Here is a 27,155-nt window from a genome sequence, read left to right as displayed (position 1 = left end):
ATTCTCCTCTGTGCTGTCTGGAAATCAGCAGTTCAGTTTACTGGTCTGCAGCGGCAGCTCGATCCACTCACAAACACCTCATGGATGCACCAGCAGTCCATTTCGATAGGATAGCAAACAGGAATCAGCAGCAGTGGCCCTACCTAGCAGAGACAGGCAGGCCTTGGCCTTGGCTCAAGTCAGCAGGAGGGGCCAGGGAAGCATGCCAGAAGACATTCTCAGCTGTGGCTCTCTCAGGGAATAGAAGATCAGCAAAGATGCGAGACCAACAGGCATTGCAGTGCTGGCTCTATAAGGAAGCCAGGCTCAGCCCCTATCACTGTCCATTGAGTCCCATTTATACCCTCCCAAAGTCATGTGCCCTCCATGTGTCCTACCTCGACATAGGCTTCATGCCCCAGAGAAGGAGGATGCTAAAGGGATGAGGTGGTAGTGGATGAGTGGGTGTAGGAGCACCCTCTTAAAGAAAGGCAAGAGGAGGGAATGGGATTTGTGCAGAGGAGCCTGGGAAGGGGACACTATTGGAAATGTAAATAAATGAAGTAACTAATTAAAAAAACTAAGGCAGACTAGTAAAGGAACCAGTGGGATTTGGGGTGTAAGTTCCAGGTGTACAGATGATTCAGAAGCAGTTGTACCCCCTGAAAGCACAGCACAGGAGTTTCCTGAAGCTCCACAGACCTCAGAATCTCCTCTTTTCAGAGCAGCACTGGTTAGGAATCCTCCTGCAGCAGCATACCCACTTCTGTGTCCTTGGGTAGGGCCCTGGGGAGAGAGAGTTTCAGCCTTCCCTAATTTGTGAAGTTTGCTGGCTTATAGAGTCTCACGTACTCCTGTCTCTGTCCTGGAGGGAAAAGCGTCAGAGCAAATGGTTAGAGAGTAGTTTTAGTGTACCAAAGCATCCCTTCACTAGTCAGTTATTTTTACCACTGTGACAAACTACCTCAGGAAATTAATCTAAACGGAAGAAAGATTTATTTTTTATTTGATACTTCAGAGGTTCTAATCGCGGACACCTTATTCTTTTGTTAGGAACCACTGTGAGGACTCTGAGGCAAGGCAGCATGGGATACATTGTGCCAAAGATACTCACAATGGGAGCCAAGAAGAAAGACAGAAAAGGCCACAGTCCCAGAGTTCTCTACAAAAGCACACACCAGGGAGCTAACTTCCTTCCCTTAGTTCACAAGTTAAAGGTCCAACCATTTCCCAGCGCACCAAAGGCAGACAGCCAGGTCTTCATCACTGCAACACTGGGGAACATTTAGCATCAAACTACAATTTCTATGGGGAGAAGATTTCAGGCTATGGATGTTTTGGAACTCAAGTGCTCTTGACTGTTTCGATCCTTCAGGATATTTACACACACAGAATATAATAAAAATGTCAAGTGGGTTTTCTTTGGCTTATTTTATCCCCTGAGTACGTAATCAAGCAGTCTCATTTCTGATCCTGTGTGTGTTACATTAGCACAGGCAGTTAGATCTAGTGGCTCACACGTGACTCAGAACAAATTTCTTAATATCACTGAAACTGTCTCATTTTAAAAATAGCCTCAAAAGGTTTTTTTGAAATTAAATTGATTAATAAATGCCTACTAGAGATAATGAGGACTTATTTAGCAATAACAAAAAAATCAGAATTTACTGTGGTATATCCCTATTATCCATAGTATATTTATATACCAATAACTACATTATAGGTTAATTCAAATATTATGCAGTTAGATCGGTAGCATGAGATCAGAAATTTGAAATGTTTTTTTTTTTTTTGCTCTTTTTTTCGGAGCTGGGGACCAAACCCAGGGCCTTGCGCTTCCTAGGTAAGCGCTCTACCACTGAGCTAAATCCCCAGCCCCAAAATGTTTTTAACTTTTTAAAATTAGTTAATTAATTTTATCTTGAAACAGAGTTTTTCCATACTATATTTTGATTATGAATCCCCTTCCCCAAAATATTCCCATATGCTTCCTGTCTCCCCGCTTGCCTAAACCCACATCCTGTCTCTTTTTAATTAGAAAATAAACATATCTCAAAAGAGAGAGAACCATATTCTAAAGTAACAAAATAAAAGCAGGTAAGTGTGAATAGGACCAGTCAGACAAATGGAAAAACGTGAAGAGCCAAAGATAAGGCAAAAGAAACATATGTAGACACACAGACAGAAGGCTAGGCTCACAACCAAAAATATAAAATTGTGTGCGTATGTGTGTGAATATGCATACATGTGTGTATGTGTGTGCACACATGCATATTGAGTGTGTGTCTAAGTGAGCACAGGTGTGTATGTGTGTGCATACATATGTGTATGTGCACATGCCACATGTGCATATGTGTGTGTGCATGTGCATGGCATGTGTGTCTGTATATATGTGTGCATGTATATGTGTGTATGTATGTGCATGCATGTGTATGTGTGTGCACGTCTGTGTATTGTGCACATGTGTGTATGTGTGTGTGCACATGTGTGTGTCAGAGTGTGTATGCGCTCAGGTGTATGTGTAAATGTGTGCACATGTGTGCACACGTGCACATTGAGTGTGTACATGTGTGCACACATGTTTATGTGTGTGCACATGCCACATGTCCATGTGTGTGTATATGCACATGTGTATGGTGTGTATGTGTGTGCATGTATGTGTGTTTGTGTATACATGCATATGTGTGTGTGCGTGTGTGTGTGTGTGTGTGTGTGTATGTGTGTGTTGGTGTATGTGGGCTGTACATGTGGAGGGCAGAAGACAACTTTTGGAAATTAGTTCTCTGCTTCCACCATGCTGTTTCCTGGGATTGAACTTGGGCTACCAGGGTTGGTTGCAAACATCTTTCCTTGCTGAGGTGTCTTGCAGGCTCCAATTTCAACTTCATGTCATTATTGTGTTTGGCTCTAGCCCCCATGTCCTCCCTCTCTCTTTAGTTTAAAATAACTTGTTATTACACTGTATATTCTTGGAAATAAGAAACTTACCATTTAAAAATTCTCAGTTAAACTAATTTCTCACCACAGACTCTCCCAAATAGACCTGGAAATATATTTGTCATGTCTTCCTTAGTTCTTCTAAAAGTGTGATTTCAGAGTACTTTAAAAATTGTCAACATATGACTAAGCAATATATGTAATATAGATCTAAAGAGAAAATATAATATAAAAATAATAAATTTTTATTAATCAGGGGGTTAGCCAAAATGTGAATTTTTTGATTTTCAAAATTATGATTTATATTTCATATATTTGTCATACTGTTTAAAACTAGTGTAGCTACAAAAAAACCCCACCTCTACAATAGCCAGTAAAAATAATAAAATAACTCATATAAAATTACAGTTGTATCTCTGGGGTTCATGAAATTACAATATCATTTAAATCAATCAGGCAAATATACACAAAGAACAGTAACAAGAACAAATATGTACAGTTTTTAATAATAACTGATAGACTGAGTACTTTTTTCCTTCTGGGTTTTTCTCTAATATCTGTTAGACATCATTAATCGGCAGTCATCCAACTGGTTTGTAAAGAAAGTTTCGTTGAAAAACCATGCTCAGTTACTTCACTGCTGTCAATAAAATTAACAATACAATTTGGATAAGCACTCAATATAGACTGTGTAGCCTGCAAACCATACAGTAGTCATTTGTTCTTCACAATAAAATCTTTCTTTGAACCCTTATCTTATAATTGAAGTTGATAAGATACTATCATTCATCCCATTAAGAAGACATGAGAGGTACTCACCTTCCTGATAATGTGCTAATGCACAGAGGACATTAACATACTGTATACATTGGACCCAAGAAGAACATACTAAAGGATCTGTTTGTGTGCATGTGTGTAGAATGTTCAAAAGGAAAAAATCCAAAACCATGGGATCAGAGACATGAGGTGTTTTCTTAGGGTAGGAGGACCCCAACAGAAGTGGGTGTTCAGAAAGAGGTACCATGCAAAGGCCCAGAGCTGTAGCTGTGTGGTTCTGTGAGTATGGAGCATGTTTTTACAGTTGGCTTTGATTCACCAGGTACTGACTATGTTCTAAGCCTGCTAAGACAGTATACATTAGGTATTCTCAGCACACACACACACACACACACACACACACACATGTATATTCACAAAAATGTCATTTTTTTCCTGCAATCTCTATACTTCAAGAGGATGTGGAGTCAAGTTTTCCACATTGTGGAAATATATTAAATTGTATATCATTTCCTCCTACAGGAAAGTTTTAAGTGTTCTTAGGAGTGTGTGTGTGTGTGTGTGTGTGTGTGTGTGTGTGTGTTTGATATATATAAAATATATTAAAGAGTCTTTTCTCCAGTTCTTCAATAAATAAACACATCATCCATGTAGCTAGTAGAAATCCTTGGAAATGAGGGAGAACGGGGTTAAGGGGAAGAGAGAGGAGAGAGTCACAAAATGGTCAATAGCCGTAATTTTGGAAGGCCAATGTTTTGAATTAAGATATTCTTAAGGCTTGGTGATGGCTCAATTGTTAAGAACCTGACACAAGATTATGAGGACCTGAGTTCAGTTTTTCAGGAACCACATAAAAATGTTATACATGTAATCCCATTGCTGGGGAAACAGAATGAGAAGAGACTCCTTAGAACATTAGCCCTCAAGAGCAGCTAGATCAGCATGCTCCCAATACTGTGAAAGAGGGGTTGCTGGAAATGGACAGGGGGAGCAATTAAGAAAAACAGTGTGTATCAACCCCTGACACACACGCAGGCACGCATGTACACACACACAGACACACACATACACACACAACTCTCACACACATACACCTCATATGCATGCCTGTACACACACACACACATACACACACACACACACACACACACACACACACACACACACACACACCCTGCATAAACACAGAAGAAAGCCTTTGCTTCATAGTAGCTATGTTTCTCCCTGGCCCTTCAGTTTACGCCTGGATTCTTCTCGTCCAAATTTCATCCCATAATCAAGTGCTTTTAGAGTTTAGCTCTTAATAATCAATGCTGCATAGCCAACACTTACTTTGCTTTGATTTTCTAATAACCATCGAAGTACAAGAATACTAATTATATTAATAAAAATCACGCAGTAGTTAGGACGCGAATGCTCTTTCAGCAACTATGAAGGGCATTACACAAAATAAAAAATGTAACATGAACTGTTATTTCTCTTCGACTAGGTTGTTTTCGTCTCCAGTAGAAGCTCAGAAATGCCATCAGAGTCTTCAGTAAAGGCAACGGCGGCGCCGCCTCCATTCCCACTTCCTCCGGACGGAGGGTGGGGCTGGGTTGTAGTCTGCGCATCCTTCATCTCCATTGGGTTCTCCTATGCCTTCCCCAAAGCCGTCACGGTATTCTTCAATGACATCAAGGACATTTTCAAGACCACCTCCAGTCAGATCGCGTGGATATCCTCCATTATGCTGGCTGTCATGTACGCAGGAGGTAAGGCTCTCCGTGCGAAGGGGTTTCTGGAGTAAGAGCATAGTCCCCTTTTGTCCATATATTAAACTCTTACACATTGATCAGTTGAAATCAATCGGAAAAAGCACTATCAGAACTGCGTTTGTAATTGGTTTGTGGTAGTTTAGCACGATTCATCTGTTTACCTCATTTTGAGTCCTAAATGGAATATTGGCAAGAACAGAGAATTATTTGCACAAATGTGGTTTGCGGGACTATCAAGATTCCAAGGGGTTCTGCTGTTTGCTTTGGAATGAACACCATGCTGCAATGTGGCAAATGTATCTCGGCATGGGACCAACTTGCTTCCTTTGGAGTAGAAAGGAATACCATGTTTCTGTCGGTTTATAAAACCAGAACATACTCAGTCTTGCACTTCCCAGCATGGTGCCACCCACCAGGCATTTTCTGCAGATGTTCAAGTCGTTGTACATGGAATAACTCCTTATTGTTTGAGGACAACCCCCCTACAAAAACAAAACAAAACAAAACAAAAAAGCAAAAAAATGACATCATTTTAAGTGGCTGCTTCTAATTATATTGTTAGTTTCTTGGTTAAAACAAGCATAAACCATGAGAGGGAATGAATCCATCAGACCACCACATATGGGAATGTGAAATAATGAAAATCACTCATTGTCAACATTGTCAACAGCAGACCAGACTCTTAGATTTTCTTTTCTCTATACATCATTTACATAAAATGCATGGGGTTTGGAATTTTCATTTCTCAACTGGTAATTTACCTTTGAGGAGCAGTTATAGACGCAGAATACAAGCATTGAAAGCAATTATTTAAGTTGTGTAATGTCATTTCCCACTTTTTCAGTAAAGGTAACGTGACTCCTAATAAGGGCCTGGAACATTAGCAATAATAACCAATATTTATTGAAATTTGCTCTTGGCCAAGGCCTCATTCCACACTTGATTTGCGTGACATTCCTCAGTCCTCTTAAGGACCTGAGAGACGATCTTGTCCCTTTTCTGTTCTGGCGCTAAGGACATAAACACACGTAGCTCATTGGAGGCTCACTCAGCACTTCCTGTGGTACCTGAGGTACCCGTCCTAACACCCTGACTTGTGCTGACCGCTAAACCTATTCCCTGTATTAGGCCAAGAGAAAAGATCATCTGTAGTATTCGGTGTCTAGCCTTGGAATTTAGGCACTTCATTTCTGACTATGCTCCACTGGTCAGAACTGATTATTGCCCTACGTTGAGGTTGGGGTCACAATAACTGCAGGCTTCCTGGAAGAAAAATAAGAACTGGATAAGGTCCAGTACATCTTAGATAGAGTTTCCAACCCAACAGTCATTGTCCCCAAGCAAGGGAGAGCTGGTATGTAGAGGTGCCATAGTCACGGCATAGACTTTGAGCTAGCTAGATAAAAAAGGGGCTTATAAAATGAAAGAATGGCATCATGTAATTCAATATTTTCATTTTCTAAAACTACTGTGACATCTTAACGAACTTTTTTACTGGGCTTGTCACATACAAATAATTTCATTTTATGAATGCATTCATTTTCTCCATCACATCTCCAATACATCTCCATCCCTCAAATGAAAACTCTAGAAGTTAATAAATAGCACAGTAATTTGATATTTCTAAGTTTGGGGAAATCATTAAGGTATTTAGAATAATAGAAGAATAAATTCTGTCTAAAGTTAAGTGGATAAGTGCTTGGTGTGTGGTTGCCTTGAGAAAATTTAAGACACATAAAAATACTGAGTTTATAGGAGTTAATGATGGTAAGATCTAGAAAAGGTCCAAATAAACCCTTGGAATATTGCCCCAAATCTTTAATTATCAGGGCCGTGATTGTTTGAGTGCCATTCCTGGCTACACAGAAGTAGCACAACAAACCCCCAAGCTTTTGTGAGAGGAGAACCCAAAACCCGTTAAACTGTAACACACACTGCTTGATGTAGTGTATGCATTCACGTGGTTCCTCATACTGTTCACGTTTTATGTCTTCTCCCTGTAGCCAAGCTTTTTTTACCTTTGAATAAAAACAGACTTTGGGCCAGGCATGTCGGGAGGCAAAGACAAGAGGAGTTCTACAAATGTGAGATTCGCCTGGTCTTTGTAGCAAGTTCTAATCAGCCAGGACTATACATTGGGACCTTGTCTCAAACACATGAAGTGGCCAGTTGTAGTGGCACATGCCTAATTTAAATCCAGCACACAGAGGCAGAGGCAGGCAGATCTCTGTGGGTTCATGCTGACTTGGTCTGCAATGTGAGCTCCAGGACATCCGGGACTATGTGGGTTTACTCTGTCTCAACACCAAACCTAACCAAACCTAACCAAACCAAAACAACAAACAAACAAAAAACCTAATCCACACATGAGTGGACGATCCAGGAAGTTTGCTGAGAGATTGTGTCTTATGAATACAACAGGGATGCTTCATCCAGGATCTCTCAACAGCAAGTCGAAATGCAAGTCGAAATGAGATGTGAACAATTTCAACACCAGCTGACATTCCAGTGTGGACATGGAAATCTCATGGAAACCTACCTCTATACGAAAAGCTACAAGCAATTAATAACTGAAGAGAAAGGGGAAATCAGTCTTCCCCGGAAATGAGCCTCCTCATGGGTTGCAGTCACCTATTACCAGGTGGTCAGTCCCAAAATACACATGCACAAGTGACAGTTTCATGTACTCTCATGCACCTGCTGAACAGTAATAATTAAAGATAGAAGAGTTTATGAATCCAAGTCAAGGGGAGAAGTGGAAGCAATGCAAGGAAGGAAAGAGAGGAAGTGCGATCACATTTTAATTAAAAATGCTTGCAGTATTAAAATACGAAGTTAAACAAAAATGAATACATTTTACCACTAGTAACATGACTACATCTTCACATTAAGCCATGACTTTTTTATATTTAGAAATTATATGTATATGCATCACAGCAACTGATTTGAAAGAGGCATGACTTGGAGGAGAGGCATATAGGAGGGTTTGATGGAAGGAAGGGAAAGTAGAAATTGTGCCAGTATATTATTTTATCAAAAAAGAGAAGAAAAGAAAAGGAATACATTTATAAATCCAAGTAACAGAAAATGATCAGTCCCGTCAACCTTTAATAAGGCACATGGTGATGGATTCACCAGAATGTTAAAAATGCCCTTAGAATGCGTTAGTCTTTAATAATCTCTCGTTAATGGGACACCAACTAATCTAACAGAAGATAAACAGAAAGAAAGTGTGGTGTGTAAGCCAGAACGAGAGAGACAAATTTCAGTTCCTTTTCCTGCAATTGTTTACAAGTTATTTTATTTACTAAAAGGCACAATGCCTTTTGAAGCTCAGTGTTTTTAATAAGATGGTTGCATACTGTACAACTTATTCGATTAACTTGTAAAAGTTGATCAGTTTTTTGTGCTCTCTTAAAGCTGTGTAAATACAGCCCCAGTTAATTTGAGAACATTTTCATTACCTCATAAATAAATCCTGTATCTCTCCCTGTGATTTAGCTGTCTTTATAGATGGGCCTACTCTTAGCACTCTCATAAATGCCCTGTCTCACTACCCACTTTTGTTTGCATAAGGCAAAGGTGTGTGTGTGTGTGTGTGTGTGTGTGTGTGTGTGTGTGTGTGTGTGTGTGTGTGCATGTGCGCACTCTCGTGCCCATGTGTGAAGGGTAAAGGCCAAAGGACAACTTGCAGAATCAAATGCTCCTTCCATCACCAGGGTACTGAGCTTTGAATTGATGCTGCCAGACTTGGCAGCAAGCACGTTTGCTCACTGAGCCATCTCATGACCCCTTATTTCTATTCGTTAAAATGGCAAAATGTCTACAAAAATCTCATTGAGTTTTAAGTGTGCTAGCAATCTTCTGCTGGCCACTTGGCCTGCCCTCAATGTTTGTATACATAGTCAGAAAACTAACTCTTCAAGCAGTTGACAATTGCGGATGGATGTCTGGGGATGAAGAGCTCCAGACATCTTAGCACTCTTAGCACTCTTAGCCCTGGGACCTTTTCTGGCTTAGACCTGTGCAGGTCCTGTGCATGCCACCACAATCTCCATGAGTTGGTACATGTGTCGATTCTCTTATGTCTGGAAGACACTGCTTTCAAGGTGTTCTCCATCCTTGATGGCTCTTAGCATCTTCCCACTACAAATCCCCATAGTTCCCTGATCCTTGCAGGGGAGGGGATTCATGGAGACATCACATTTAGGACTTAGTGCTCAAATCTATTATTCTCTGTACATTGTAGAGTTCCAAGTCTCCATGTTAGTTCCTATCTCCTGTAAGAGGAGGTTTCTCTGATGATGGCCAAGGGAGACACACACACCCATGGGCACAGCAGGAGTCAGGTTTTTAATCAATGCCATTCCTTTAACAAAACAATAGTGTTTGGTTTTCCCATAGGCCCAGGGCCTATCTTCTCTCAAATTCTTTGCCAACCAAGCAGTTTCGAAAATAAACATTTTCTTCAGAGACAATAATTTAGAAGTCCAATTGATTTGATCAATTACCTATCAATAGATTTTTTTCCAAGTGTGATTGACAAGTGTTCTGCAATGACTATTAAGTCTTCTTAGGGCTCGCCCTCAACTCTGTTTCATCATGATTTCCGTTGGTAAAAAAATCTAACACACATCTCTGAAACCACTTCAGTTTAACAGCATAGTTCCTTCTTATATAAAGCAAAGTCAATATTTGATTCAAACTGTTTCAATTTTTTTCCTATGTGGGGAAGACCTCCTCTTATGAAGGCTTTTCTTGGTTGGATGCTATAAATAAATTCACAGACCATGAGGTGAAAAGGCAGATAGTTTAGTGCAAAGTGTAATGAGTCTCTCCCATGTTACTGAAGATACATTTAGCACAATGCTAACTGCATTTGCCTAGAGAACATCTAAGAACTGACACACTCATTAGGGCTTTGCTGTCCACCTATTAATCACTGCAGGGGGGTCACCCAGAAATATGGAGTGCTGTTCTGAGGTCTGGCCTGTGATGTCGGGGCTGGAGCCTCTTGTAGTAATTAGTTTGCATCTGGGCCCTAGTAGCAAGGCATTATCTTCCCTTCTGATGTCTAAATTAAAAATGAAACTAATATCAGGTATGCAGAAAGGGTGGAAAAGAAAGCAAGTTACATTGATACATTACTTCATCCCTAGAATAATGACACTAAATTACAGCAACCCATCTGGCTGCCCATATGGTCTCCCAGAGTTCTAGCAAATTCCAGCAAATAGGTCAAGCTGAGTGGTCATCCCATTAATACAGCCCTAAGCAGAGGTAGAAAGTGTATTTTGATCTTAACTTCCTGCTCCCTTTAGATGACAGTGGGATTTATTGCATGAACGGTGATGAAGTAGGATAGTGGTTTTGTGCAACCCTAATCTGTTGCCCTGTTTATGGATAATGCAATGGTAAGAACATGCAGGACTTCCAAATACAAATTTTGGGAAGCGGATCTATATGATTATTGATTATTTATGTCCCCCTCTCTAATTCACTTTGAAGGGGGAAATGCCAGTCATTCCAGTGAGCAGAATATACACTGTGCCCCTGGAAACTTGATCTGTTCGATGAGATATTTGAGAACCAAATGTGATAAAGAATGGACATTGTTTTATTACATGCCACTGTGAACAAAGAAGCAAGCATTAAACCGTTGAAACTTATCCTGGAGGCTAAGAAACAAAAGGTTGTAGCACAGCAGATTTGTGGGCATAATATACAATGTATGGCTATTATTTTTAAGATTTAAATAAAGCCATTATCACCCTCTGATCTATGCCTTGTGGTACTTCCTAATATTTGCCTGTTTGGGGAGAGCATTAATATAATTCACATCACAAGCTCTCTCTGCAGCAGTCAAAGCAAAGCTAGTTCTGTTCTCGCGTTTGAGGTAGCTAGGCCTTTCCTCTTAACTCTCCAAATCCCAGAAGGTCTACCAGGTGCATTTGGATAATCATATACATATTATACATGTGATTAATCTGGATGGCATTCCTTGAACAAGAATTTGCTCGGCTGCCCATATTTGCCTACACCAAGCACACTGTCCATTTATTTGGTCGTGAGGTGATAGCACCCACTGTTCCCTGCACACCAGTTGCAAAAGATACCTGTCAGTTGTCATCAGAGACAATGATATCTGGATTATCCAATGTTACAAGGTGTGATAAGGTCTTAAAACGACTAGCTTGTTCATTTACTTATCTTATGAACATATATTCTATACCTGTTACATAAAAAGCTCAGCCCAGTGGAAGCCTTAATGAGCCATCAGACGCTTTGCTTCCCAAATATCTTATTTAATTATGGCTGTGCTGTGAATCAGTGAAGAAAGAGTCAGCAGCACAATACTTTGCGGTGAAAGCGGATCTCATAGCTGCAAGACCAAGCAGTATCTCAGAGCTGAAGGATGGAGATTAAGCATTCAACAGTACAAAGGGACACATTTGAGACAGAGGAAACAATGTATAGAAAGGTCCCAACAGAGCAGAGAAGGTTTTAGTACCTAAAGGGAGATTAATATGGTTGCTGTACAATGGCAAGTTGGAGGAGGAAGAGGGGAAAGAGGAGAATGATCTTACACCCAGTGGGCTTCATGCTTTGCACCCTCATGGATGTGGAAACCTGCAATCTGAATATAGGATTCGAGGCATTATAGTGATCTGGAGGACAGCCAGAAAGACAACAGCACAGCAAGCAGCTTAAGCCACAGGAACTTCTTCCTTCACGGTTCTCCAGGCAGGAAAAGTCCAAATTCAAGGCTTCTGTCTGGTTGGTTCTTGGTCTCTCCTCACCTTGTAGGTAATCATGTTGCCCTTTTCTATGTACCCATCTCCATGTTGTCCTCTTTAGGAAAATAGTGACCCATGTTAATATGCTTGTCTTTAGTTCACTTCCTTACAAGTCATGTTCTTGCAGGCCACTGTGTTATTAGTGAAGGCTTCTAGGAAGACAGTTAAACTCAATACAGGTACAAAGATCACAACAGTGAGTGTTCTAGTCTTTTGAGTGAATTTTCAAAATGTCACATTCAAAAAGGAGCAGCATCACCACTTAGAATGCAGTCAATACAGATGATTACCAATGTATTCTTGACTGCAACAAATACAAAATTAACAAATGATAAACCCTATTCTGAGGACCAGTGACCATCTCTTTATAATGTTTTTTTCAACTGACAGACACATGCCATGTCTTTGCTGTTTTTATTCTAAAACCTCTCATTTAATTACACTCTTGAACTGCTGTCATAAATCTTACCATAGACAGCATTATAAATTATCCCTGGGTGAGGCTTCTCAAACATGTGTTCTATATTGGCTCGTCAGACTTCTTAAATTTAAGCATAGTAATCAACACACCACCACCAAGCTTGGCACTATATAAAAACCAGAAAGCACAAAAAGGCAGGGAATTTTTGTGTTTCTAAGATCATGAAAAGGACCTTCGTTCACTACCTCCAAGCTCAAATAAGAAAGCTCTTCACTGCCTTCTTTGAACTCTTGTCAAGAACTTAGTCACTGGCTCATTCAGATGTTCAACACATGCACATACTCCCCAAAGACATTGAAAGCTTTGCAAGCAGTGATGTATGCATCACAAATATAGTTTAGTGAGCATGAAGATTTGCAGATACAGAATCTGAAGGAAGAAGGGTGGCCCATAGCCTTGTAGCCTCTCTGACTGAATTACATCAGACTGGTTGCCTGGCTGTGGGCATCACTAATCACTCATCTGTATTGTAGCAATTCTGCCTATCGCTCTGCGACACTGAGAAAAGTCTACGTAACCGCAGGGCTAGTTCATATAGAATTTATAGGACTTGTGTAGCCAGGCATCAGTTATCATCTAGATTTTTTGGAAGTTCTTCAATGAACACAACTTCTGTACATTGTTGAGACAGTAAGGATTACAGCTCAGTTGTCTTTCCCTCCAGTCACAGCAACGGCATTAAGTGTGAATGCTTGGAAAAGCGTGGATGGAATATTGACAAAACTCTGCAAACATTAACTGTTGAGCAAACAAACAATGAATGAAACTCGGAATTCTCTGACTAGAATGGGCACTGCATATTCTAGAAGGTTGCTGCATATTCTAGAAGGTTGCTGGCTACAAGTTCCGGCTACACCTGTGGCCTCACCTCTCATACCAATCAATGATTTCCACCCCAAAGAGGCAGCCTGTGTGTGTTTTCTCAGCACTCCATTCCTGGAAGGTTGAAAGCAAAGAAGATCATTCAAAACACATGCGCACACACACACACACACACACACACACACACACACACACGCGCGCGCGCGCGCACGTGCACTGCAACTTTCTCTCTTCTATTAAAAGATGGAATGTTGATGGAGCAAAATGGAGTGACCACAGGGAAGTGGTTGTGAGCAGGCAAATTGGGTTTCTTTTCCTCCTTTTTTTTTCAGTTTGACCAGGCAAACCAGTGCTGATGTCAGAGACTTATATTGATATGGAAATAGAAGAACCATCTGCAGGGTCTAGGAGGATGCCAGTGTATATAAAAACCCACACCATGCACGAGGGCCAAGTTTCATGTTCTTTGTACCCACACAAAGGGCAGGTGGGTTTGGAAGCCAACTTGTACTTAATCCGTCTCACCAGGGATGCAGACAGGGGACTCCTTTCATCAGCTGGCTAGATAGATGAGACAGATCAATGGCCTCTGTGTTCAAGTAAAAGACTCTGTCCAGTCAGCAAGGTGGGCAAGGTGGAGTACAATCATAAAAGAACAACCTGACCTTGGTCATTGCCCTCCACATGCACACACACACAAATATGCACATTTGAGTACCTACAGACATTTGAACACACAAACATATACATGAGACTAAAGATTTGTTTAAGCAAAACCTGATTTATCTACAGAACAAAATAGTATATTGGGGTCCATTTTAACTCCTTATTAGGAAAAAATATAGAAGATTATACCCTTTCGGAATTAAACTCAACAGGTGAGCACCGTTGAGATATTGGTGAAAACATGAACTGGTATGTGTTTTGCCAATGACTCCTATAAAATCTCTGTATGAAGAACAACCTCCCAAATACCTCTTGGATATCAAACGTATTCCACAGTGAGTTTCAAATTCATATGAAATATTTATGAAGAGTTAATTAGGCTCTTTCTGTTAAAGTAATTTAACGAGATAGCTCAGATAAAAGGAACTATAAACAGGGAAAATGCCCCATAGGAGAAGTACTCTTGAGCTGTGGTAGAAAGGAGTGCTTGGCAATTTCTGTTAAACCACATGTGTGAGGCTTTGGACTATGCAAGATACTTTCCTAGGAAACACAACATCTCCACAAAGCCAGCAGCAGCCTCCAGGCTGGATCAAGGACAGCTATGTTGAGGCTTGGGGCGAGCTGTCACCACTTGTGAAGTTGCTTCCAAAGGGAAGGTGTCTCTTAGCTTCAGTTGTTAAGTCCACGTACATAGCCTGTTTTGTGGTTCTGTTGGTCTTATCCTCAGATTCACTGTATGAGGAGAGAAATGCTGAACTTTATCTGACATAGCTTTTCCCAAGCTACCAATACAGAAATAAAAATTTAAATTAAATTTACAACAGAAGTGCCCCCCCCCATTTCAGTCCTTCACAGGGAAGGTTCTGGGGAAGTGTGGTAGTGGGGGGGGGAGCAGGTCTCATAAAGCATCTTTGTTTCTTCATGCGACACCATCTTGTTGCCTTAGCAAGCTTATAAATATTTACCACACACAATGAGTTTAATAAGTGGCAAATTAAATTAGTCATATATGTGAATACTACTTTAACCCTCCATGAATCTTACGTAGTGTTCCTAAAGGCTGCAGTGTAATCATTCGTTTGCTGCTTTACCACCTATATCTTTTCATTTGTCCTCTGGCATCCTCTATCCTAAGAATTTATGGTGCCTTCTCATTTCATCATATACTCAAAGCTTTCCGAGTACGTAACTTACATTTTGACTAATTTCTAAGAAAAATCACCTCTCTTTTCCTTTTCTTCAGCCTTGCCTCATTTAACTTCTGAGACATAGGGCCATTGTGGATTAGGGGACACTGGTTCAGTGACAGGGCACTTGACTGTGCTTAGATCCCGGTGCTGGCATTGTGGCAGCATGCTTGTGGTGGGTACTTATGAGGAGACACTCAGTATTTCTCCAGATCTACTCCTTATGCGCAATGGCCCACATTTATTTACATGAGTAGAGCCTCTGAACTGTTCCTACTATCTCCCACCCTCCAACCCCCATCACATTCAACAAGAAAGAAAGAGCTCATGGCCTTCTGGGTGGAAGACACTTTACTATATAATCTGGCTATATCAACATACTGCCTTAACTTTGAACTTAAATTTGTATTAAGAAGTTAACTTTACTGATGATGTAGTTACTCCTGTAACCTAGAGACTTGAGTAGATAAACAGATGGAAATAAAGTCTTGTATGGCAATGCCTGCCATGCTTTCAGTTTCCTCTGAAAGAATCATGTTCAGGCGATGAAAATGGGCCATGTTCCCATTACCTTCATTATTCTCCATCTAAGTGCATCTAAATTAAATATTTCAGCCTTTAGTCTTGATGTTATCTTATGCTTAGAACACACACACACACAACACACACACACACACTTTTAAAAATATGATAGTCTAAGAAAATGTTTCTTGTATAAAAAATGTATAAATCACCAAATCCACACTTGATTAGCGAAATGTCACTGGACCTGGGACCTTGGCAAGGGTTGGCTGTGTTGTGTTTGAACAGATTGTAAAACAGTGTGTGCTGGTCCAAAATCTCCCCTATCACAAAGTGCTGCCAGAGAGAGTTCAAACTGGAGTCTCTGAAATGAAGATAAACACATTTGTGTGTTGGTGTTTGCCTTTGATGTAGCTCATGCCTCTTCAGGAAAGACAGGCAAATCACATTCTGCCTTCATCGAGTGGACATTTCAGGTCTAAAAAGAGTTACAATAAAAACAATATAAAATTCTGAAAGGTATGGTTTATGTGAATAGATGTATTAACTAAATTTTACGATATTGGAATTTCAGCAAGGAAGAAAATGGAGAAGTCAGGGCCCAGAGAAGACTGAAAGGACCAATTTTATAGCAGTCGCTATCAATAGCCTGTAGACACTATAGTGCCAGTAAAGAATGAATTAAAGTAAATTTTGTAAAATTTAGCATAATTTTCAAAAATCCTCAGTGATAAGTCAAGGCAAATGAGAGCAATGATATTATTTGATATGCTCCATACCAAGCCATTAATCTACCCTTCCCTGATGATTATTACATGATTCGTTTACTACAAATAATGCTGAAAACAGGTTTAATCTCTAATCCTTTTGACTACAATGTCTATGCTTCTGTTAACGTTTCTGTCTCGTGGCCATGTAATCTCCCAGCCATGCACTCTACTCTTTTCTTTTATTACCCTTCTCTGTGTCATTCCTGTGATAAAGCTGAATGTATTCCATTGATGGTTACCACCATGGGCATGACTGACCAAGGAGCACAGTCTAGGGAGAACAATCACCTTGCGTCCATTCAATATTTTCTTACATTATTTTTTGCCTATATTCATAATAAACTAAATTCTTTACTAAATTTTTTAAATCTCCTCTTGTATTCTAGCAACATTCTTGAGTTCTGCCTGCATTTCCTTTAAAGTAGAGCTTAGCCTTTGCAAGGCACAAGTAGTCCCCATGCCAATAGAAATAAATCATTTGTTTTGAAAAGGATTTGTCATGGTAATGTGAACTCCTTTCATTCCAGAGATAAAAATAAAGAACAGAAGTATAAACTGTTGCAGTAATATAGACTCAGGAAAGATCTCTTGGCAGTAACTCTTTAAACATATTGCCTACACCCTCAGATATTTAATATTTTCTTTACCACCTGTGGGAGTTTGAGTGAGAATCCCCCACTCCTTACCACTCAGGTATTTGAATCCTTGGTCCTTGGCAAGTAGAACTGTTTGAAGGATTTAGAAGGGTCAGGTGGTGTGGCCTTGTCAGAGGAAGAGAGTCACTGGGAGAGTGCATTGACATTTCAACAGCCTATTCCAGGCCCAGTCTTTTTCTCTCAGCCTGTGGATTAGGATGTAGTTCTGTCACTCTTCCAGCTCCATTCACGTCATGCATTATGATAATGAACGAAGCCACTGGAACTGTAAGCAAGCCCCCCAGTTAAAGCTTTCCTTGATAGAGTTGCTTTGGTCATGGTGTCTAGTCACTTCACGGCAATTTTATACTACCATATGAAAATAAGTCATATTCCATTCCCAGGTCCTGTTATAATCTTTAAGATGTTACTCAAGAAATAGCTTCTACCATCAGCTAATCTAAACTTTTAGCCCTTTCAGTCCGCTACCTTCTCAGTTTTGAGTCTCCCCATCCCTTATTCCTGGGCTCGTATCCTCACTTGTAATAATGAACAAGTTTGAACGTCATATCCATTTTATAATATCTTATTTTCCCTCCACTGGGGCCCTATACCATCGGACCTGGCTTTTTAACCTCACAAGCATCACAGTCTTTAATATTGTCATAGCATTAACCTTCTGATACTACCAGATTCATCACTGCCCTCCACAGTTTCATGCCACTGATTTAGATAAGTGATTATCACTTCCTTGCATACTTGATAATTTTTCTTGGATCTATGGTGAGAACAAAACTTTGGATAAATATAACTCTGTACCTATTTAACCCTGGCATCTCTGAAATAAAAAGGAATAAAACCAGACAGTTGTCTTCCCTGGTCTCTCTTAGTTCATAATCAGTAGTCTCAAAGGGGCCTGTAATGCTGAATTCTGTGGTCTTAGCCTGGTTTATCATGTAGTCTGTGAGATGAGAAGATACTTCTTTTTTTCCCCATTGAAAAAATATGAGATTGTGTTGTTGTTTGTTTGTTTATTTTGCTGCTAGACACCTCAGGATTTATTTCTAGTTCTTCCTAATCCCCTGGTAATCTTATCACTCAGAATGTAGGCTTTTAAATACCTTTTCTCTATATATTTATAGGTAATATCATGCTTTATTTATTTGCTTTGTAAAAAACATACCTTATTTTATTTTTAACATTTGTTTATTTTATGTATACGACCACACTGGAGCCCTCTTCAGACACACCAGAAGAGGGGATTGGATCCCATTATAGATGGAATGTGAGCCACCATTTTGTTGCTGAGAATCGAACTCAGCACCTCTGGAAGAGCTCTCGACCACTGAGCCATGTCTCCAGCCCAGTTTCTTTTACATTTATTTATATTTTAGGTCAATTATTTTTTCCTATTTTCTTGGATTGGTTTCTCTATACTCTCTTTCATTTTACCAAACTTCTTTCAAACAATGATTTTGAATTCTTTTTCAAGTAGTTCACCTATTTCCAGCCCCTGTCCCATTTGTTGGTTATTTTTTACTTGGTTTATATACTTCTTTTTGCTTTACATTGACATCTGAATATCGGAAGTTAGGTCTCAGTGCCATTTTAGAGGATGAACATTCTCTGGTCAACCCTCTTAGGCATCCAGTACAGATACTGTAGGCAGGCAGTCTTCCATGGTATCTTTAGACAAGCTATCTAATGCCCAAGTTACAATGCAGACATCCTGGTACCTATATCTACAAACTTGTTTGTAGAGTCTATGTTTACTACCATGCACCTTATAACTTTAGAGATTGGCTGGCATCCTGGATCCATGAGAAAGCACCTGGAACCTGTACCAATGTAAGGCTATTGCAAAGTCCGGAGTTACAAGAACTGACCTAGTGCTAGGTATGCCTGGACCTCAGTCTGTGAAGATGATTCTGGGTCCTGGATAGGTCCATACTGTGTGTCTCCTGGAGTGAACCTTGGAGAGCCTTGGTACGTAGGACATGGAGACTGCCTCTTGCTGGGACTAGAGTAGGGCTTAAGGCTAGTAACCTTTACTTTCACATGAGTTTATATAACTGGCAGATTGATACTTCTTTCATATGGATGTCTACCCTCATCTCTTCTGAGTCCAGTCTTAAGTTTATAAAGTTTCCTCCTAACACTTTCAAATGCCTGACACTTTGCATGACATGTTTTAGTTGGTCCCCTCAGTGCTGTTCTTCACATCAGGTGAACAAGGCTGCAAACCCCGATGTTGTGCTTGTTCCTTAATCGTCACGGACGGTCTGAAGTAACGGATGACTTTCCAGACCTCTATGACCGTCACCTTGTTCATAGCACTGACAGCTGTCATCCAGGTTATTATTGACGTCTATAATGTCACAGTCTCTGTTCCCCAACAACTGTCCATAAAATACCAGAACCCAGGGTCAGTTGTGTCTGAACCCACATAAGGCTTTCATCTCCCTATGAAGACCTATTTCCCCTATTTCCTCTCAGCCCTTGGCTCCTATTAGCAACTTTCTTGGGCATTTTATACTTACAGTCTATACCTGCTCTTCCCAGAATGTGTCAGCGAACTTTCATCTCTAATTTTCACCATTTTCCTTGTCTGATGATTCTAAGATTAAGAAATGGCTTCACCCCCGGCTCCATTTCTTTCTGATATCTATACAAGCTCCATCTTGTAGCTGTGTACGAGTTACTACTGTCTTGTTGTTTAGATCCTTCATGGAATTCTTTTCAGATCTAATAAGAGTATATTGAGATTCTCCTGGGTTCCAATAATCATTGCTAAATGTTCACATGTTAAAATAGGTAAAAGTCATGGTCTCTAGAAAAGAGGTTTCCTCCAGGTATGAAATGTAGAGGTTAAAGGTGTGAGAACCGTACTGTGGTCTGCAGCACCTACTCACACACTGCTAACAGAGAAGATGGTGGGAAACAAAAAAGCCCAAGTGCTCAGAAGACGCTGCACGGAAAGAAAAGAGCAGAATTTTTCAGAGGAAAAGGAAGACTTCAGATGTTTGGAAAGATTCAGTGTTTCAGTGTCAAAGCAGCACAGAAATGTTTAAAGTTAATTCTTTCCCAGAAAATGAAGGGACGACATGCCACGGGCATAATCAGGCACAAGTCATCCCATATGGCAACCGCGTGCTGGTAGAAGGTCAGGGAGTAAATACACAGAGAACACTCCTGAGTCCTGATAACCCTCCAGCTTCCTGCTAGACCCTTCCCAAACAATAATCACGTATATTCTACTGCCATTCTCTTCTGGGTTTGGCTTTTCATTCCCACTGTGTACTTCCCTGCTGTGTGAGAAGGGTTTGCCCAAGTGCAAGTGCTAGTTAATCAGCACTGCAGCCCTTCTTCTTTCCTCGCCAACCAGACGTAAACTGTGTCGAAATTCAAAGTTTCAGGTACGGTTGTAGGGAGAGGGAGAACCAAGTATAACAACTTAATGTCTAATTCATAGGCATCTACCATGCTAACCGTAGAGACTGTGGCCCTAAATAGCTTAAGCAAAACCTGTCCGTAATACTCCCTCGTGTTCTGAGAGGGTTTTGCTGTTATAGAGACTTCACTGACTCCATAAGCAGCCATGTGCTTTCCAAGAAAACTTTAGAGCTGCGAGAGCAGCCACCACGACTCTCAGATGCATCTCTCTTCTGCTGAGGATTAGGTGTCAGTGGAATGAGAGGAGCAGTCATGTGAGCGAACGGGCAGGCTTTTTACCCTCTATGTTTGCCAAAGAACATATCGGGTTTCTCTCCAAAAGCTACGTGTACTCTCCTAGCTAAGTACTGGTTTCCAGGTATGTATGCTCCTGGGGAACATTTGCATGCACGGAAAGGTGAAAATAGCCTGTAGAGTCTTCTGTTGATTGTAAATAAAATAATTAAAACAACCTTTTAATACAACATATTATCCCCCCTCCCCACCCAGCACATAAACCTCTTTCTATGTGTCAGATCACAATTTGCTGGAAGCGCCTGGATGCCTTGGTCCCAGGGGTTTGCCGAGCTGCCTAGAAGGATAGTGCTGGAGCTTAGGACAGAAAGGGGGACTGGGTATATGGTTTAATAAAACATCATTACAGGGTTGGGGATTTAGCTCAGTGGTAGAGCGCTTGCCTAGCAAGCGCAAGGCCCTGGGTTCGGTCCCCAGCTCCGAAAAAAAGAAAAAAAAAAACATCATTACCAATTACTGATTCCACTCAGGATGTCTTAATTAAAAGTCTAAAGAAAGTTTTTAAATTTAAGAATGGTGGTCATACCTTTAAATCAGCCCTATATAAGTTCTATAAATATTAAAAGAAATGCATGTTAGATCTTTTCTTAGGGAAGTATTAGGTAAGATAAATAATGCAACATTAACTATACTTCCTGGTAAAGAGCTGCTGAAATATCACCACATATTGTTCCAGTGTGAAGGAATAATAAATACTGTATCTGAAGATAGACACACTGTTGAATGAAAGCACTCTATGGAGAACGTTGGGGCACAGAGGTCCAGGGAACACCTCTGTGTCCCTATTCGTAACCAAACTGAAAGCCGCTGGTGAGCCCTTAATACAATTTTATGAATGGAGTTTGCTAGAAAACTTTTGAACTTCACGTATGTGAACAGTATTTAAAGAAAGACTGTAATTGTGGTGATTCCTGGATTTGTACAAGGAGCAGGGAGTTTTCCTTTCTTCCTTTATAAAAGAGGGATGATTGAAGGGCACACGGCAGAGTCCACGGGCACAGTCCACGGGCACAGTCCACGGGCACAGTCCATGGGCACAGTCCACGGGCACAGTCCACGGGCACAGTCCATGGGCACAGTCCACGGGCATAGTCCACCGGCACGGTCCACGGGCACGGTCCACGGACACGGTCCACGGGCACAGTCCATGGACACGGTCCACGGACACGGTCCACGGGCACAGTCCATGGACACGGTCCACGGACACGGTCCACGGGCACAGTCCATGGGCACAGTCCACGGGCATAGTCCACCGGCACGGTCCACGGGCACGGTCCACGGACAGGGTCCACGGGCACAGTCCACGGACACGGTCCACGGACACGGTCCACGGGCACAGTCCACGGGCACGGTCCACAAGCAGTGTAGACTGAGTGCATTTGCACTGCTCTAACTTCTGTGCACCACTGCTTTCAGATTCACTTTTCCTTTGTGGTCCAGGATCCATTTTTCTTTCTTGAACTAGTAGTTGGGGCAGAGGCATAGCAATAATTTAAAGGAAGAATTTTTGCTCACACGTATAATTATTTCCCAGCAGAGCAAAAATAAGTAAGTAAGTAAGTAAGTAAGTAAATAAATAAAATGGAAAGAAAGGGTTGATGAATAAAGAACAAATTTCCTATTAGAAGCAATTTTCCGAAGCCAAATTTATTTCTCCACAAACACATTTTATTTCACAGGACCTCTGAACTGCTTAGTTATCCTCTCAGATATGTGACATCACTTTTTTTTTTAAATTTTACGAAAGCAATAAAAGCCAATAGGAATGATTGTCATTATCCTCCTTGGTGAGTACTACATGCTTTTACTTTTCAATGCACTTAGGTTCTAAAAACACAGTTACCGCATCAACCCCCTCAGTATTCTTTCAACAAGCTTTTCATCTTTTTTCTTGTTCTTTACAAACCACCATAAATCAGCCCCATAACCTGTTACACACAGCACTTGTTTCTCCCTGAACTGCCTTCCACACGCTATTGTTGTAATTTATTTTTTGAGTGTTGACAGTTTACATGGCACTGTTCGAAGCATAACATCTTTCTCAAATCTGCGCCGTATTGACGGTACTTTCCCCAGACTGGAGAATGAAGTCCCACCATGCCAGCCCACTTCAGCCCAGTTCAGGATCTTAGCAAGGGCTGAAAATGAATGGTGAGTGTTTAGGGTCCAGAAGGGATTCTGAATTCTGGTTTCATTTCCGTCCTGACCATGTTTAGATTTTTCTCTGCAAAAAAATGGGTATGAGTCCATGCAGCTAATTTTAAGACTTTAGCAGCATTCACTACAACGTTACCATGAGACATTGGGGAAATTTTACAATATAAACAATTATGTATTGTTAGGGTAGCCAAAGAATAGGCATTCAATCAGGCCATGTTTTAAAATCTTTTGAAAACTCAGAAATATAAAGTTTGCAGCTGTAAGTTACCAAGTGTCTTAAATGTACTGCACATTTCTTTTAAGTAGATATTCTATATAAGGATAGGGAAACTAAGAGCTACCAGGATGGCTCTGTGAGTAAAGGCTCTTGCTGTGAAGCCTACGTACCTTAATTTGATATTTGGTATCCACATGGTAGAAGGAAGAAATTGATTCCTGAAAGAAGTTATCCTCTCATTTCCCATGGATGTTGTGGTACACACACACACACACACACACACACACACACACACACACACACACACCATAAATAAAATTACCAATTTTAATATAAAAATGGTGATATATAGAGGGTCAGGAATTTGAACAGAGGTGTGTAGTAATGGGGGATGGGGAACCGGGGGGGTAGCCACCAATAAGTCCTGGATACCAGGAAAGCAAGAGGTTTCCAGGACCCAACATAGATGAGGTTAGCTGAAATGCCCAACAAAGGGAAGGGAGACCTGTAGAGACCACATCCAGAGGTTAGGCAAGGCCCCAGGTTGGGAGATAGGGCCAACCACCCTTCTCAAAATTTTAACCCAGAATTGCTCCTGGCTAAAGGAAATACAGGGACAAAGTGGGGAACAGAGACTGAAGGAAAGGCCATCCAGATACTGCCCCTCCTGGGGTTCCGTCCCATTTACAGACACCAAACCCAGACGCTATTGTGGGTGCCAAGAAATGCTTGCTGACATGAGCCTCTTATAGTTGTCTTCTGAGAGGCTCTTCCAGAGCCTGACAAATACAGAGGCAGATGTTACCAGTCAGCCATTGGCCTGAGCACGGGGACCCCAATGGAAGAGTTAGAGAAAGGACTGAAGGAGCTGAAAATGTTTGCAACCCCATAGGAAGAACAATATCAACAAACCAGACTCCCCACCCCCTCAGAGCTCCCAGGGACTAAACCACCAACCAAAGAGTACACATGAAGCGTGACCCCTGGCTCCAGCTGCATATGTAGCAGAGAATGGCTTTGTTGGACATCAATAGAAGGGGAGGCCCTTGGTCCCAGTATAGGGGAATGTCAGAGTGTTGAGGTGGGAGTAGGCGGATGGGTGGGAGGGGGAACACCCTCATAGAATCAGGGGGGATGGGATAGGGGGTTCCAGAGGGGAAACTGGGAAAAGGGATAACATTTAAAGTGTAAATATGTAAAATATCCAATTAAAACAAAATAGGAAATGACAGGCAAGAGAGTAAAAGAAATGAAGGTTTCTGATTAAACACAGGTGACAGGTAAGCTGTTGGTTAGTTTGTTTCTTTTACACTATCCTGGCTGCCCTTCGAGACTGACTGTATGATCTATATTATGAGCTCTGCTCACTGCGAGCGTGCAATGGAACACATTTGAACATTAAAAGGGCACTTAAGACGGTTTGGAGGGAGGAAAGAGAAGAGGGGATAGTTTAAAAAATAAATAATACCAAAGGTTACAGAGTAAAAGGAATTCTAATCTCTGGTCTTAGTTCCCTGTCATTTAGCTGTCAGGGCTCCTAGTTCCTCCTGGATTGTGCTCTCCACAGTCTTGGGCTTAAACCTATAGTCTCTCTGTGTCTCATCTAATACAGCATTCAGTAAGCATTACTTACATGGGCATAGAGGTTATATATGGCACAGCACTTGAAAATAAGATGACGGCAGGATTTATGCTTTCAGCCTCTGCATAAAAGATTGGAGTAGGAGTACACAAAACCACCTAAAGTGCAGAGAGCCTTAGCACTGCAGGAGCAAGCACACTAACCTAACACACTCACCGAAAGCAAAGGGGGAGGGGAGGGAGATCATAAGCAGAAACTTGTCAGCAACTCACCAGGCCTGTTCAGGTGGCAAAGGATGAAAGGGGGCACCGGCCAATGGTAGCAGGATCAGACTTCTCTGTCAGAGCTCTGTTTCCCAGATCAAAACAAAGATGGGTCTGGGTATCACACTGGGGAGGAAGAAGCTGCATATTCATCCCCGGTTATGTATCAGGTCTGGAAATGTGGCGTAGTCCTTGAAGGTTACTCTTTTGTTTCAAACTGGTTCTGCTCAGATGGATATAGAAGGGGATAGTATAGCTATATCGAATACAGAAGAAGTAGTGTATGAAACGAGAGAGTGGGGGAAGTCTGCGACCTAGAAAGCATATAGCAATATCAGGATACTCTTGAATCTCCATGAAGCTTGATAATATAAACCACTTTACTGGTCTCATCCTCTCGTGCCTCCACAATGGTTATATAAGAGGAAATGTATCATCTGCGTGTAAACGGGCCATCTTTGTTGATATGCATCTCAAATCAAAGTCATTTGTCACTTAAAATTGGACTTTTAATGTAGGCAGCTGAATGAAGATTGGCAGTTCAGGAATAGTTAACACTCAGCACTCAAATAGCCCAGTGAGGCTCTCTGACCATTTACTGGGCTTGACAACTGCATGAAGCCATCCAGTTGTCTGAGGTAGAAGGAGCTGTAGGAGGGCCATCATTCTCTCAAGGGATGGAAAAGTACTTCTGTTCAGATGTCACTAAGCTCCTATGTCTGCAGACGGATGGTTCAGCTCTGCGCGGAGTTCCACTATGACCATGGGAATAAGTTCCACTATGTACTTGGAATCTACGCTCGCAATTTCAAAACACAAGGAGCCTTCTAGTCAGTACTTCAGAAATTACTGAAGGCCTTCCCTTGCACTTCATGCTTCCACACTTTCTCACTCTCGTCAGAGTTTGTGAATTTCCAGTGCTAAAGGCACTAACAATCTCTGGTACCTTGTGCATTGCCCTCAGCACTATCTTCCTGTGCTCAGCGCTCATTCCTCTAATGCTCATTCACAGAAAGTTCCATATTTTACATTAAAGGAAAAGTAGCCGAGAAGCAGAGTGCCTAAAATGGTGAACTGCCGGAGTTTTAAAGTTTCCTCTCAATAATACATTATATCAATATACTGTAAATATCTGAATACTGGTAAAACAAAAATAGCGTATTAATAAAGTTATCACAGTAATGATTAAGGAAAATTAGGTAGGCAGTCATATATCTGGGCAAAATACGTGGATTTTTTTGTTTTTCTAACTAATTTTGAGAGATATTTAGATCCCAACTGGCATTAGTAAGGTCAGCAACTGTCTCCCAAAATATTTATTTTTCATATTGTTGTTGTCTTATTCTATTCTATCCCACTAAATTATTAATTTGTTTGTGACTTTAAAGAAGTTTCAGACCCTTACGGTCCTTTTGACACTCTATAACAGTGTGTATTCACCTAACATTTCCACACTTGTACAAAGACCTCATAGACCTCGTGTTCTTTAACATATTAAATTTCTTCAAGAATTTGTTCAATGGACAACATCCCCAGCAGTACTCTTCTAAATTCCTTTATCAGTTATTTAAATAGTTCTTCAGGTTAAATTGTAATCCATGCTCCAACAGGTCTAAATCTGCACAATTGGTGTTCTTATATAGATTCCACTTCTAAGTCAAAACACAAACCTCACTAAGACGCTCATTTTTCTGCAAATAAAGTAGTAGAAAATGGTGAGATGCTACATTTCTAGATGTATTCATTAACTGTACCCCATCCATCCACAGGTAAGCAGCAATCCATTTGCGTTGGAAATAGCTGATGGGTTTGGGTAGGTTAAAGTCATCCTTTTCCAGAGAGCAAACCTGAAA

The 27,155-nt window shown here is 40.9% G+C and overlaps 1 protein-coding gene across 50 annotated transcripts in view; it reads left to right on the top strand.

Annotated features, from left to right (window-relative positions):
• Window positions 1-27,155, top strand: part of Slc16a7 (solute carrier family 16 member 7) — a 167,706-nt gene that overhangs the window by 88,605 nt on the left and 51,946 nt on the right. For all 50 annotated transcript variants that reach the window (XM_087556067.1, XM_087556070.1, XM_087556076.1 and 47 more), the window contains 1 exon segment: window positions 5,183-5,447. In XM_087556067.1, the coding sequence (XP_087412193.1) occupies window positions 5,213-5,447 (235 nt within the window). In that variant the 5' untranslated portion in view covers window positions 5,183-5,212.

Source organism: Rattus norvegicus, chromosome 7 (genome assembly GCF_021556685.1).
Source record: "Rattus norvegicus strain SHRSP/BbbUtx chromosome 7, alternate assembly SHRSP_T2T, whole genome shotgun sequence".
In the NCBI taxonomy this organism is placed as follows: domain Eukaryota; kingdom Metazoa; phylum Chordata; class Mammalia; order Rodentia; family Muridae; genus Rattus; species Rattus norvegicus.
The sequence above is the reverse complement of the archived record's forward strand: the minus strand, read 5'-3'. Positions and strand labels throughout refer to the sequence as shown.